The sequence below is a fragment of the Thermobia domestica genome, chromosome 1 (assembly GCF_964235325.1).
Source record: "Thermobia domestica chromosome 1, izTheDome1.hap1.1, whole genome shotgun sequence".
Classification (NCBI taxonomy): Eukaryota; Metazoa; Arthropoda; class Insecta; order Zygentoma; family Lepismatidae; genus Thermobia; species Thermobia domestica.
Genome location: NC_137454.1, coordinates 240,041,121 through 240,056,664, shown reverse-complemented (window position 1 = coordinate 240,056,664; position 15,544 = coordinate 240,041,121). Strand labels below are relative to the sequence as shown.

Here is a 15,544-nt window from a genome sequence, read left to right as displayed (position 1 = left end):
TTTGTTTGTATGAGGTACTGGTTTATTGTCAACATATGATTTATACGAATAAACTGTTTTTGCTCTTTTAGAATAATTGTTTATGCTCGAATAATAAGTATTGTGTTGGCAGGCAGTTCATAGTCTGATCTCTGGTTATTATTGACTACCGTTGAGAAGAGTGCAGATTGTATAATAATACTACAATAAATAGGAATAGTGTAATAACCCTCTTGAATGATGGTTGTAGACTTTGAGTTATAGCTTGATTTTAGAAATCTTAATACGTGATGCTATTCCTTGGCCACCTAATCTATAGCTAGTTGAGTAAAACTAAATTATAACAACCTCTAACATTCAGTTGAGCTGAAATTTAAAAAAAAAATGTACACATTGAAATCTTTCTAATTTAAATAATAAGTACACGTATGGTTGCCAAACGTCCTGTCTGAAGGTTGTATAGAATACATATTTGTCCTGAATTTGCTTACTGATACAAGCAGTTCAAATTTTAAATCATGCCAAAGGGGGTATTATCATTATGTTGGATTCATGGAAGAACTGTAAACTGTAACTGTTGATTATCCATTTATTTTAATCGATCTTCATCAAGAAAGTCAAATTCTAAAACAGATACTTGTACAGGTACTCAAGAATCTTTCCAAATACTCACTTTATCTGACTTCTCTTGAATAACATAAAACAACGAAAAATATCAAAAATTTAGATGGTAAGCAAGATTAGTATCTGCAAAACACTGTTACACAGATATTTCGTTAGTGTATAAATTTGGTTGCCAAGCAATTATGGCATCATAAACTGTGCACCTAAATTTCTGGTCCATATGAAAAGGTTTGGAAACAGTTATTAGTTAGGGTTCCTACTGGTCAGGGAAGTCAGGGAAAACTCAGGGAAAATGGTGCAGGCCAGGGAAATTCAGGGAAAAAAGACTGGAAATCAGGAAAATTTTATAAAGTAGAGGAATATTTTCTATAACATTAATTGTACACCAATTTCAGCTTACCCAACCATTATGTGGGACGTTGCTCAGATTTTTATGAGAGGTAAGTGGAATGTACATATAAGTAATTTATTACTATTTGTCTATATAGAATAAATGTTCTCATATATAAATATTCACCGTTATTTATTTCTTATTTACATGTCAACGTCATCCAACCTGTCACGAAAGTCAAGGAATTTCCTGCCAAAAGTCAGGGAAAGTCAGGGAAATAGATTTCGCCAGATCAGTAGGAACCCTGTAGTTTAATTGATAAATTTTTTAGATCCTATCTTACTTACTTCTTTCATATTCTTCATTCTCTTTACCTTACTCACTAAAATTGAGAAAAGTGGGGGTCAGCCTGGTGAAGAGGCTTAAAATAGTTTTAAATACCACTTATGTATTACATGCATATTTAGAAATATGCTTTCAGGATATTTTTTACAGCGATATTTTGTCCCTGCATTGATTGTGGAGAAATATTGCTAATATTGCATAAAATAGTATGCACTGAGAAAATATATCCAATAAACTTCTTTGACTTATTTGTTACTGCTAGAAACTTTAAAACTATTATCGTAAGTTGAATGAAACATTTTGACTACATAAATTCTTGCCTTAATTTACATTAACGTGTCAGTGGAGTAAATAGGTATAGTGATTCGTAATTATTACGTTGGTTGTTGGATTTGGGTTTTAATGTCCCTTTCAGCACCGTGGACCAAAAGCTTAACATAGGATTCGAACCACATTAGCTTTAACTGGTAATATAACCAGGGTTTCTCACACCAAACACGTGTACGTTAACCATATAGCCAGGAAGGAGTTTCATAATTACTGAAGTAATTAGCGCTAAATTTAATGGGTATTTATTTTTGTTCAAAATAGAGATACTTAAGAAAAGCATTTGACAATAAGCTGTTAAGAGATGTGTTCTTGCATCACAAGAAATACTGTTTGCTTTCACTTCGATTTAAGTTTTAAGTGGGCACCAATGTGAGAATCATGGGCTCCCTGGATCGATCCTAGTTTCCATTAAGTCGATTTCGTAGTCGACAAACACCATGTGCGTGGAGTCGTTTCCTTTTCATTCCACTCTTTCGTTCATTATTGTAATCACTATCTTCCTTAGCCCTGGATCATAACTGTGAAATGATAATCTTTTTTTTTTTTTTTTTTTTTTTTTTTTTTAAAAAAAACTGTATCCTGAGTTTTCACAGTCGTCGAGATACTTTTCCAGTTACTCATTATTTATTGCAATGTGTTTTTGTCCCAAAGCTCAGCTGAGCTTCTGTTCGACAAATTTTATTATATGTTCTTATATTTGAAAGTTAAACACAAAAATGTACCTTTACTTCTTTCAAAATTTTAGGTTTCTGAAGGAGATCCAGAGGACAACAAGAAGTTTCTTTCTTGGGATTGGTACAATGAATTTATAACAAGCGATAGGCCATATCATAACAAGCAAACAACTGTTGCAGTATATAATATAGAATGTGACGATGGGAGCCTGTATTGGAGTTATAAACAAAATGAGAGATACGTTCATGCAGAACTTCGAGCGCTGGTTCATATTGTAGACATGGAGAAGGAGCTCAGTAAGAAATTAAGGTAAAATTTATAATTATTAGGGTATATTACAATGTATTGATTTTTAATACATTCTTTTTTTTAAAATTTTATATCTGTTTAGTTGTATTTCACTAAGAAGGCAATGACTACAGTAATAATAATAATAAAAAAACAGACGATTTCAAATCACAAACTTGTGAACAGAGTACTGTTGCCCTTGAGGCGAGTCGAGAAGAGAAATAATGTTTACTCGTTTCGTCTCGTAAATTTTTATATAAAACTTGATTCTCAAAGCATTTTTTGTCTCGTCTCGATTCTCGAAAAACTTTTCTCGTCTCTTTTCGTTTTGTAAATGTATGTGCTAAACTCATGCCCTGATTTTTTCCCTCATGAAATACATCTACAGATTACCAGAATCCTTCTGCATCACGAGAAGTCCACAACAGGTGTAATATAACTACATTTAAACTATGTTTATTATTCCAGTGTATTGTGTAATGACTTGCATATTTTTAAACATTTATAAATACATTTCATTATGGTCGTACAACCAGGGGTGGACTGGCCCAGACGGGAAGGCGGGGTTCCCGCCTGGGTCTTTTGAGTCAATAATAACAATAACAATAATAATAATTTTCACATACTACCACTGAAAGAACTAATTCTATGCGAACAGATATATATGAGGGGCCCCTTGATCTGGCCCAAGAGGGCCCCCTTCATCGTTGAAGGAGCTCCCTTGAGTACGGCCATGGCCACATTGGCCCTTATAATTTGTTTTATCGAGTATCTGGCTACGCTCTCGACTTCAGTTTGACAGGTGAAGTTTAATGGCCTATTTTTAAAAGAATGAATTCCCAAGGGCAGAACTGCCATAACGTCATATTTATTAGGTATATTAAATACAGCTGTATGAAGTTACTCAACACCTGATTACGGAAATGAAATTTTATATGATTTATTTGAGTATAATTAAAAATATTTTAAGCCTCATTTTCAAAAGCACAGAAATATGAAAAAGCAATAGAAACACGTCAGCAATTTATTCTTTGAAACACGTCAGAGGTTTGCATCAGCTTTGTAATAGAGCACAAACAAGTTCTGATGAAAGGGAAAGTGTCTTGCCAAAACAGTATATAAAGCCAGGCTCTTGATAACAAGGGATGAATTGGATAAGCTAAAGTTTGGAATTCAGATTTTTCTTTTTTTTTTTTTTTTTTTTTTAACGTTGAAGGCTACTACAATGACAGCACACTCTCCTGGCCAGTAAGTTAACCTTCCATTTTCCGTTGATTTCTTATGATGACTGTTGCTACTTTAGATTGTAGGTTAGGTTTTCCATAGACAAGCATTCATAATTGGATACACCATTATCGTTACCGAGTATCAGATTAGTTAGATAAGTTTGATTTGTTTAGGTTAGTTTAGACTCATTTATTTGTAAAGGCTCCCATGAAAAGTGAAGACAAAACTTTGTTGTTGTGTTGTTAAATGTATTCATAGATTTCTGTACAAGCTAATAGCACTCATCTAACTGACAGGAATAAATATTTCCTTAAATTATGCTTTATGTTAGCTGTACACAAAATCTCTTAATTATATTACTCTTTCAATATCAAACAATAAATTTGTTAGCTAACAATTCAATAATCCTTTCATTACAAATCAAATCAATATATTCTTATCTCGATATTCATATACTTAGAAGTACCTAAACATTCTTATATTCTTACATAAAATTATATTCTTCAAATTATATTATAGACAAACTTTTATTTATAAGGCACGATACAATAACTAGCACTGTCAATGTCATAGGCTATATATGACTAATGTTTGAATAGCTAATTCAATTTTAGAATGTATTAAGCATACTACGTAGATAAAATATTTAATCGACAATTACAGTCTTATTTATTTTTTAAACACAATGTCATTTCTAATATTATTTTCTACAACTAATATGAAACCATTACTTCCATAGTAAATAGTAAACTTTTTTCATTGATCATTGCAGAAAAATAACAATGTATATAAGTAAGTGTCCATGTGAATTGTGCTCAAAAATCATTGCCAAATTTGCACAGAGAAGAAATATTGATTGTTCATTGCACATTAGTGGGTTAGAAGAAGGCGACATATCAAGCCGTGCTGTCGTAAGAACATATTCTTCTGATGAAAGGAATATTAGGCTTAGGCTTTCCACTTTTACAGAAAATGACTGGTGTGTGCTTGAAAGCAAAGTAGACTTCTCACGAGTACCTGGTTGCAGCGAGGTATGTATAAATTTCTTTCGCTCTTTTGCACTCACGCCTCAAATTTTACCTGAAAATGACAAACTTACAATGGTTACGACTAAAAAATCACTACGATATACAAAATGAGAAAATGCACTTATAAAGTAAGATCTTTAAAAATATAAATATATACCATGAAATTTTATATTTATTACTATTATATCATGTTGTTTCCTTACTAATTCGTAAATTTGTGTCTGATGGAAAACTGTTTTTGAAATAATAATAACAATGAATATGAGAAAACCAACCAAGAAGCATGGATTTCAGAGTATTTGTATGTATTTTTAATAGAATATCAAAGTAAAATTACATTGAAGCATTTTTATATATTTCACATTTTGCAGTTTATTAGTCCTGAGACACAGTCTAATGAGCAATGAATACTTTTAGTAGATTCTAGAGTAAATGTATCTGATTATTCTCAGTCAGCTTTGCTATGTGTGCATATAAAAATTCTTTGTTCTTTGAATGAGGAAGAAAACGTTGAATATGACTAAAAGTTTGTTATCAGAAATTCCCAAGTACACATATAAATATACCAGAACAAATATTTTTATTATTATGTTGAGTTTAACAAGGATTTTTTTTTAATTTAAGAAGCAAATAACATCAATAACATCTAAATGTAATTAAATTCTGAAAGTCCTATCTTTAATCATTGGACAATTTGTTGGCCAGTTTATTATTATTATTATTATTATTGTACTCGTATAAATAGAAATCGTACTATACTAAGGTTGTTAGACTTTCATATTAAAATGAATGCATCGTACAACACGTAAGTTTCGTTTCACAGTGTGAAACTACGCTAGAAACTATGCAAATTCAATACTCAAACTTGAAGTTGTACATCTGTGACTACTGGTTGCAATACAGGAGTAAAATCAAAGATTAAATCTGTTCCTTGGACGCTGAATCAATATTAAAAAACAATTAAAAAAAACTCTCTCTCTCTTACTGCTTTCTCTCTATGGAGATTAACATTAAAATCGTAAGTGGTAATTGATGTCTATTACTTCAGATTGCAATAGAGAAATAAAATCAGAAACATATTCTTACCGTACTGAATGCATATTTTTAAAAAATCTTGTGGCTAGCTATTATGTATTATGCAAGCAATGTTGTAACCAAAAATTTGTAAATTTTTATCACTTTCTTTTTAATGGTTTCAAATATATATATAAGTCAAAACAAAATTCGTTGTTGGGAAGCTGAAACTGCGTCGAAAACCGTTTTTTGATATGCCATACCGTTTTTTCTGTATGAAAAGCAGTATTGAAATCGAAAGTACTGGTAAATTCCTAGTTCTTTCGGTTTCGGTGGAGTGTTGCAGGTAGTGATGGTTATGTTCTCTCTTGAGACCCTAAATTGATTGTAGAAAACATTTCTCATTGTTTATTATAGTTTATGTTCTATTGTGATGAATGTTGAGACCAGAAATGGTTGATTTCCACACCTTCCGGTTTGAATAGAATATGGGACATATTCTTGAAATACTGAATGGATTGCAGAAAACCTTTCCAATATCCTTGACCGTTTATGCTCTATGGAAATACTAGGGAAATATTGAAACCGGAAGTACTAGGGAAATTTGAACCACTATTGATTTTGGTAGAGTGTTGTGGATCGTGATGACAAATAGTCTTGAGGCGCTGAATCGATTACACAAAACATGTTTGTGGGTATATATTACCACTTTTGATATACAGCGAAAAACGTTGAAACCAGAATGATGTATTGAATAACAGATTATCGAAGAAGATGGAACCCATTCATAGGACGCTGAATCATTGCAAGAAACAGCTTTTTGATATATCTTATTTCTTTTGCTTTCATACGTGTCAACAGACAGACAGACGGACGGATGGACATAAGCCGTTCTATAAGACTTCAAAATTTATGGATAGCATAGTTTGGAAGTCTAAAAACTTAAAGATCCTATACATGAGATTTTCTTGGGCATATGTACATTGTCAACTTTATGAGTATCCAAAGCATAGACACGTAGATAATTCCGTGCACATTTCTTCATGGATTATTATATAAGTATTTTTGCATATAGGGGACTGACTTTTGAATAATGTCTCTTAAAGTACTGTTTAATACTAATGTATAGTATTGGTGATATTTTGCCCTATATTTGTTTTTGATTTACACCTTTAAATGATAACAAATTCCAAAAGAAACGATTTTGGATGCTTGAAAATAAAAGATATATTTGATTTTGTTACTCTGTTCAGTACTTTTAATGATTCAAATGTTCTAAATATATTTTTTTCTCGTACTAAATCGTACTTTTGTGTTGTTTTCTTAGAATAGATCTGATTCTAAATGAAAAATTATGGAAGAAATGTATTGCTTCTGTTATTTCCTACTGAAACAAGTGCAGATATGTACATGTTGAAATTAACAACATACAATATTTAATGGGGTAACAAATTATTTAATAACGCGAACTTTTCGTATTCTATTCGTGTTTTATATATTTTAACTTTCTAACTGACATTTTAAAGGCAACTGGCTGCCTTCATCATTAGTTTTCCATTAAGTTAGGGAATTGTATAATAATTGTGGTATTATTTTAATAGTTATTAAATTTTATATTTTAATATGTTACGATCAAGTATTGTTATAACTTACAGTTTTATACAAATGCATAAAATTAACAGTCTTCTTAATTATTATTACTACTGTCTATTATTATTGTTCCTTTCTTTCTCTTCACATTTCTTTTATTGCGCTTAAATATTCTTAACTTAAATAAAACTTAAAATTTTCTCTATTCAAAATGCTATCCCGTAAATTATAAATTTGAATTAACTTTAAAATATAAAATCATTTCAAATTATACCACAATGATTGTGCAGTTAGTGAAGTATTGACTTAACGTGACACTGATGATAAAGGCAGTCAGTTGCCTTTGAAACATCTGTTAAAAAATTAAAATAAATTAAACTTAGGTGCAATACAAAGGTTTTATTTATTTAATTAGAGATATCTCCGTGAAAATTATGTGGAAACAAATATAACAAATAATATTTTGAATGAAAAAGAAATAGTTGTGCGAATAACAAAATTCGAAAACGTGAATGATTTTAACAACGTTCTTTACTTGTTAATACAGACCTTCTATAATGACTATATTTCATCAGATGAAGGTTATCCACTCCTTTTTGCAGCACTATTAACCCTTGCAGTTTATTGTGTTCTATATTATGTCTCATTTATTTGCTACTCATAGTAGAATGTTAGAGTAAATCACAATGCATTCGTTTTTTTTTTTTTTTTTTTTAATCTTTTCGACTCTTCTGTACATCTTCGTAAAATAATCATTCCACTTTAATGCTGTATGTGTATTTAATGCAAAGTCAGTTCCAATATTTATAAACCCAGCAGTAACGATGCTGTGGCTTACGAGTTGCCGGTCACCCATCTGGCACTTGGATCATTACTTTAGTTCGGGTCACCAGGATCTGAATCTCGTTTCTCAAATCCGGACACACTCGACAACTCACACAGATCCGATGACTCGCAAGCAACCGAAATATCAGCTCTAGAACATTCCTGCAAAATTTTATAGTGGATTAGCCTGAGTTCGAATCGTCACGTACCTGATTTCTGGCATGATATTTCTTATTCAAAGCACCATGTGTTGACTATTTCAAATATAATTTAATGCTTATTCGTCTTTGCATGGTGAAGAATAATGCAGTGGTTTCGAACACAGACTAAAGAAAATGATTTAATAAAACACTGTTTGGATTTATGGGCGTCTCTTACCTGCTACACGACAAGTTTTACATGCTCATTGGTTTCAATTTTAATGATATCATAAGAAAAATATGTAGCTTTTCTTTTCTGTGATTCTCAAGCTATTATACTTGTAGTTTCTTTCAGTGCAATGCTTTGACATACACAGACGCAAGCAAAAGAGAAAGAAAATTATAGATTTAATCAGAAGAGAGAATAGTGTTCGTTAGAATCACATACGTGCCTCATGCGTACTTTTAATATGTATGGCGATGTTTCGTTCCGGGTCAGAGTCTGTTCGGGTTATGGGCTTGTGTCTCTTACCCGATCTGGTGGATCATGAATTTGACTGCTTGGAGATCATATGATTTGCTTCATCTCCCTAGCAGAGCTAAGTGCGACCCGTTAAACCAGTAGAGCTGAGTGGTGATTAGTTTCTTTGCCGGTAGGTCTGAAACTTGGCAAGTAGGAGCAAAGGGGTAGATTGAGAGTTATACCTACTGATGCCAAGCTATAAGAATTGAATAATCATGAATAATCACATTAACTTTCCTCTGTATGTGACAGTTAATATTTAATACGGTAGCAGTTCGATATAAGACTTTCTAGTATCTTAATAGTTAAATATCTACATCTTTAAAAGAAACAATTCAATGTACAAAAAACAAGAAAGAGAGGGAAAAGAGAAAGAAGGAAAATTATATAGAATAATTATATACAGCTCTTTCAAACTATTTCAACTATTATACAAAATAGCCCAAAAGCTCTTTTATCATCATGATTGCAAATGAGTCAGAAGAAATGAAGAAAAAAAGCTGACAAAAATCGAGATAAAGTTAACGCAATAAAGAGATGATTGTACGAGTAAATTGAGAAAGATGAGAATAAAACCAATAATAATACTTTAGAAAAAAAAGTGATTAAGGCTTCAAATTACATGTATCGGCATCAACAGACCTTTGTTACTAAATACATTATATTTTGTAGTTATGTTTTTAAAATGTACTATAATAATTTATTTCTATAATTATTCTGTATTTACTATAATTTTAATAATCTAATAATTACAAATTACGCATATATTTCTTCCAGGACTTACGCATGCATAAGAAACGCCTTGAACGATGTTTATGGGATGCAAAAATGTTTCAGTTATATAGTAAATGGCTCAACAGTGCAGAAGATAATGACAACAATAACAGTGTACATTATTGGGTATGTTTTTACCCTTTCTTTAGATAGGCTATGAAAAAATATGTTTGATATTTTTTTTTTTTTATGAGACTTCGAAAGTATGTTGTGCACAACTATGTGAAGTCTTATAGAATGGCTATGTCCAGAGTATCAGAGTAAAAACTATTTACGTTAATGTGGATGCCACTGTAAAATCTGCCTACTCGTGGATGCACTTTTAATTAAGGTTTTTATCTAGATATAGGCCTACTGGATAATGCTGAATTCAATAAACCTATTTCTAAACATATCCGTACATTGGATTACGAGAAAAGTTATGTCAAGTGTGGGATATAAATAAACATAAATATCCAGTCATTTTTTTCGTGACTTCATGGATGTATATCTTTAAAATCAGTTCCACTGGATTCATTTTCCCTAAATTAGCAAAATAGAGCTCGATTAGAAGTATATCCAAGCGTGGATACATTTACCATTGGTATAAATGGTAGTTCAAAGAACCAAATCTGTAGGCTATTTTACTCTTGACCCCATGAATAAACGTTTAAAAGTAGCTTCATTGGAAATGAAATGAAATGAAATCTTTAAGTTTTACGTCCCACGGTTATGCCGGTTAGGCTAAAGGAGACGGTGATTATGAGAAATGAATGAAATGGTGGAATGAAGAAAGTGGGAGGACACGGGAGAACCCCGAGAAAACCCACGAGTACGGTGTTTGTCCACCACAAAGTCCACACGGCGCGAGCTGGGATCGAACCAGGGACCCCAAGCACTGGAGGTGAACGCTCTACACTGAGCCACCGCGTCCCCTAGTTTCTTTGGATACAGCATCCTCAAATTAGAGTAAACAGCGCAATTAGAAATTTATCCAAGCGTGGGCAGTTTTTACTCCATTAGATTCAGCATCCTCAAATTTGTATAGAAAGCACGATTAGAAATTTATCCAAGCATGATGCTGCTTTTTAAATGTGATGTTAGCGTTAGTTCTTTACCTTTCCGCTGGTTTTACACCGCTTTACTTCTTATTATTACAAAAGTGTAAAACCAGTGAAATACTGCATGGTATAGAAGGGTTTTTCACTCAATTTCCACATTGTTTTTTGTTCTCAAATGTATTATTGTAGCACGCAATTCTCACTGCAAGTACCTGATCTCATGATGACGTAACAATGTTATCGTTCACCTGAACTCGGGTAGTTTTAAATGCGATGTGATTGTGCCCTTTGTATATTGTGATCCATGTCGAATTGTGAAATGGATGGTCGAAAGGAACAGCAGATCTGTGTGAATGTTTCATAAACTGAAAAAGCGGCTAAAGAGACGTACGAAACGTTCCAAATACCATTCGGATATGTATTCATGAGTTGTGCAACGAGCTTTCCATCGTTTTAACCTTCCCAAGCTTGGAAAACAATTCCCGTCCTAGTCGCCTGTCTATGGGTTGAAATGACAATAAAATTGCCAAGATGAGTGTATTTTGAGATCTAATCGGCGCCGGATCTTCCGTGAAATAGTGAAAAACTTAAACATTTCTAATGTTTCGTGTCATCAAATCTCACACAAAGACCTAAGGATGGGATGTGAATCGGCGAAATTTGTACCGAAGATTCTCATACAGTGCTAGAAAAGAACTAATGTCATCAGAAGCAGAAACTAGAGGAAACAGCAGCCAACAATCCGATATTCCTGGCCAGTATAATCAAAGAGGATGAATCATATGTTTACAAGTACGAGCCCAAAATCAAGGTAACATCAACTCAATGGAAGTCACCCAAATCTCAGAGAGTTAAAAAGTCCAAACATATCCGATACCAAATGACAGTGCTACTGATTATTGCATATTCGAAATAGTGCATCAGAAATTTGATCTACATGGCCCAAGTGGCGCAAAGGAGATCTACACAGCTGTGTTCCAACGGTTACACGATTCCGTTCGTTGCATATGGCCGGAGAAGTGGGCATCTGGACAGTGGCGTTTAATCATGATAATTCTCCTGTCACACTCAGGAATTGTCTCCGTCTTCTTGGGAAAGTAAAGTTATATATTGTCTCCCATATCCGCCTAATCTATCTTCGTGTGACTTTTTCCTGTTACCTAAATAAAGTTCACTCTGAAAGGCAAACAATTTGTCATGATCCAGGACTTCCAAAGTAACAGCACGAGGGAACTCCGGTGCTTTCCACTACAGATATTCCAGGACTGCTCTCAACAACGAAGACAACGTTGGAATCAATATATAGATGCAACATGAAAGTACTTTGAGGAGGACAAACAAGAATAGGTAATAAGTCATCCCTATGTATTTTTTACAGCATTAGTTAGGAAATTAGTTGAACAACCTTTGTACATTTGAGAATCTTTTTGGTTTTAGCCAGAAATAAAATAACACAGATTTTTATTACATTTTCAGCATTTTCCGGGGTGGAAAAACCGCCGCTGTTTCTGGTGTCTTGAAGATTATATGGCCACAGAGAACCACGAGTGTAATACGCAATGGAATACAGATAAAAGTCTTATACTTAGTTCATCTATTCAGTCGTTGGAAAGTAAAATTGCTCTTCTGTATGGTTTGCAGGAAAAGGGCACTGAACTGATCCAATGCCTCCAGAGTCACCAGGGATCTCAAGGATCACGGAACCAAATAATCGAAGGATATATTGAAAGCTTTGTGAACTTCATTTTTAGGTTCGGAGCAGATATTGTTGATTTCAAAGATAAAGACATTTCAGGTAATGAGGCTCCGAAATTTTTCAACTGGAGTAATTTTCAAACAACTGTAGATCAAGTCCTTGCTTTAGTTCACCAATTCTTGAGTAATGAAGAAAAAGTTGCGTATACAAGCTTATTAACGTATTTTAAGTTTAAACTCAAATTCTGTAATTATAAGTGATACTGTTTTGTTTTGGTTGTGTATACAAATAATGTACATACTATTTATATATGTTTATATTTTAACAATGAAATCACATAAGTTTTCGTTGCAATCAGCGTTGTGTAAAGCGCAAAGGAGAAAGAAAAGTGAATTACGATGTGCGCTTACAAAAGGCAATATCAAGTTATGTTATTGGGTAAGTTAGATTATAATTTACATTGGAAAAAAGTTAGTAAGAATTATATTTCTGAAATGTTAATGAACTTCGTGGCAATGGTAATTAACATAAGTGTATCTTAGAGGTCTGCACGGGCCGGAATTTTTAGCCCGGGTCCGGTCCGACTCGTGAGTTTACAATGTCGGGCCCGACCCGAGTCCGAAATATGTTTCAGCATTTAGGCCTGAGCCCGACCTGAGCTCGTGTGATAATCAAATGAGCCCGAAACAAGTCCGAATTACAGAAACTTAATAATTAACGCAAAATTTTATTTTTATTTACAGCAATTTGAGGTTTAATTTTGCAGTTGTGCTTTAAAAGTTCTCCAGAAAGAACGGTGCAATATATATCATTGTACAGTATATTTACAAAGTTAGGCCCAAAAAGGCCAGAGAAATATGGTTGTATATTAAAAAAATTCTCTGTCCGAGCCCGGCCCGGGCCCGAAGTGATATATGCTTTGTAGGTCCGAGCCCGTGCAGACCTTTAGTGTGTGTACTGGGTTAGTATAAAATCACACATAATTTACCAAGAAGTTAATGAACCAAGGGTATCGGCAAGTTCTGGATTGTCCTCCGGAGGAATGATTAAGTTATTCAACTTTGAAGGTCTATCACAAGTAGCAAAAGCTGTAAGAAGTTACAAGATTATATTATTCTGGTTGTTGATAGCCTTTCTTTCAATAAAGGTAGATATTTAAACAAGGTGGTCTGCCATCACATTTTTATAGCGTGTAAGGTAACTGCCGAAAATAAAAAAAGTTTTGATTATTATAATTTTTGCATATATATCTTAATGTTTACTGCTTATTAATCTTTCCTTGTAAAAAGAAATTACTCAAACAAGGCAAAAGTAAAACGAAACACAACGATTAGTGATTGTGCACATAATTATGTAAATCTTTGGAAAATTTGAAAACAAAACAATTTGTAACCTAGCAATGCAAAAAATAAAATTGTGTAAAACCAATTTTTAGTTTATAAATTTTAGATCAATATGATTGTAGTTTTAGATAGAAGGTTGATAAACAACGAATAGATCTTGGGTAGAGACTAACAGGTGATTATTATTACTATTATTTGGCAGGTCCTGGGACTAATGAGTATTTTCTTTCTCTTAGTTTCTGGTCTGGTAATGTTCCTTCCACGTTTCTCAATCTTCAGCTTCCTCTTTTAACTCTCAATATTTTCTTCTGTTTTTCAAGTTATCAATCAGTTGTGTTCTTCTTCTACCTACTATTCCCTAACCTTCAATCTTTCACTCTATGGCGGTATGAAAAAGACAATTTCTTCGTAAGTTGTGTCCAACCTAATTGGCCTTCGTCCGAAGGATGGTGGCTAAAAGCGTCCTTTTATCTCCTATCCGTGTTTAAGCCACAATAATAGAACTTTTATAAAGTAGAAAAAAGTGAAAATAAGAAAATAATAATACAGTGTGCATAAGAAAAACGCCTTTGTTTGGAAACGAAATAAATTCAAGAAAAAAAGATATGGCAATAGCAAGTACACATAATGTCCCGTTAAATCAACATGTTTTGAACAAACTTTCACTCAAGTGGTGTCCTCCATTGTTGATATACTGATGTCTCCTCTCCCACTAGTAGTCCATGACATGAGAATCATTTCATCTGTAATGGCAGCAACTTAATGATGTACCGCCTGCTTCAGAATTTCCGAAATTTGGGGACGTTGATCGGAAATCTTTCCTTTGAGGTAGGCCCAGGGTATACACATCATAGTATCATAGTGTATTGTCTCTGACTACCTCAAGCTAGCATCATGCACACTGCGTTGCTACTGGTGATTTCTTTTAATAAACCCCTCAACAACAAAAGGTGCGATATTCTTCCAATGACGCCACGATGTAGATACACTGAAAGCAGCACATACATCGTTGTTCGGCGACACGCTTCCTATTGGAAGCTATTCTTTAGACAAACATTGCACGGTGCTCAGTGGTAGAAAGCTTATCTCTGATATGTGGGGTCCTTGGTTTGATCCCAGGCCAAATAAGTTGGTGGTTGACAACATCGTGTTCATGTGTATTCTCGGGGTACTCTTACATTCTCATTCCACCAATTCTTCCATAATGATTAACTTGCCTTAGTCATTGTCTACCTCAGCCTATAGAGCATAATCGTGGGAGGTTGAACAGAAAGGCTACATTTCATTTTCATTTTCATTTAAGATAAACATTACCGGTATAGCCTGTACATTTGAAAAAAAATGAAATCTGTGAGTTTTACGTCCCACGGTTATGCCGGTTAGGCTAAAGGAGACGGTGATGATGATTAATGAATGAAATGGTGGAATGAAGAAAGTGGGAGGAAACGGGAGAACCCCGAGAAAACCCACGCACACGGTGTTCGTCCACCACAAAGTTCACTTGGCGGGGGCTGGGATCGAACCCGGGACCCCAAGCACCAGAGGTGAACGCTCTACCACTGAGTCACCGCGGCCCCGCCTGTACATTTGGTCTAATTATATAAAGAAAGGGTAAAATCTCTCGAAACAGGTTTCTAAGTGTTCTGATAGTTGGGTTTCCATGTCTTAATTCATTTTGAGATTTACCTTAGTATCTTAGTTTCTTAGTGTCAAGATTTCTGATTGTCTTTTGATAACGTAATCGAATAGTCATTATTCTTACAGTTGTAGAT

The 15,544-nt window shown here is 33.7% G+C and overlaps 1 protein-coding gene across 1 annotated transcript in view; it reads left to right on the top strand.

The window, feature by feature from the left end:
* Positions 1–13,857, top strand: part of LOC145694754 (uncharacterized) — a 103,052-nt gene extending 89,195 nt beyond the window's left edge. The window contains exons 6-9 of the mRNA XM_081771368.1: positions 2,355–2,593; positions 4,572–4,830; positions 9,697–9,819; positions 12,210–13,857. Of these exons, the coding sequence (XP_081627494.1) occupies positions 2,355–2,593; positions 4,572–4,830; positions 9,697–9,819; positions 12,210–12,689 (1,101 nt within the window). The 3' untranslated portion in view covers positions 12,690–13,857. The remainder of the gene's footprint in view (positions 1–2,354; positions 2,594–4,571; positions 4,831–9,696; positions 9,820–12,209) is intronic.
* Positions 13,858–15,544: the final 1,687 nt, after the last annotated feature.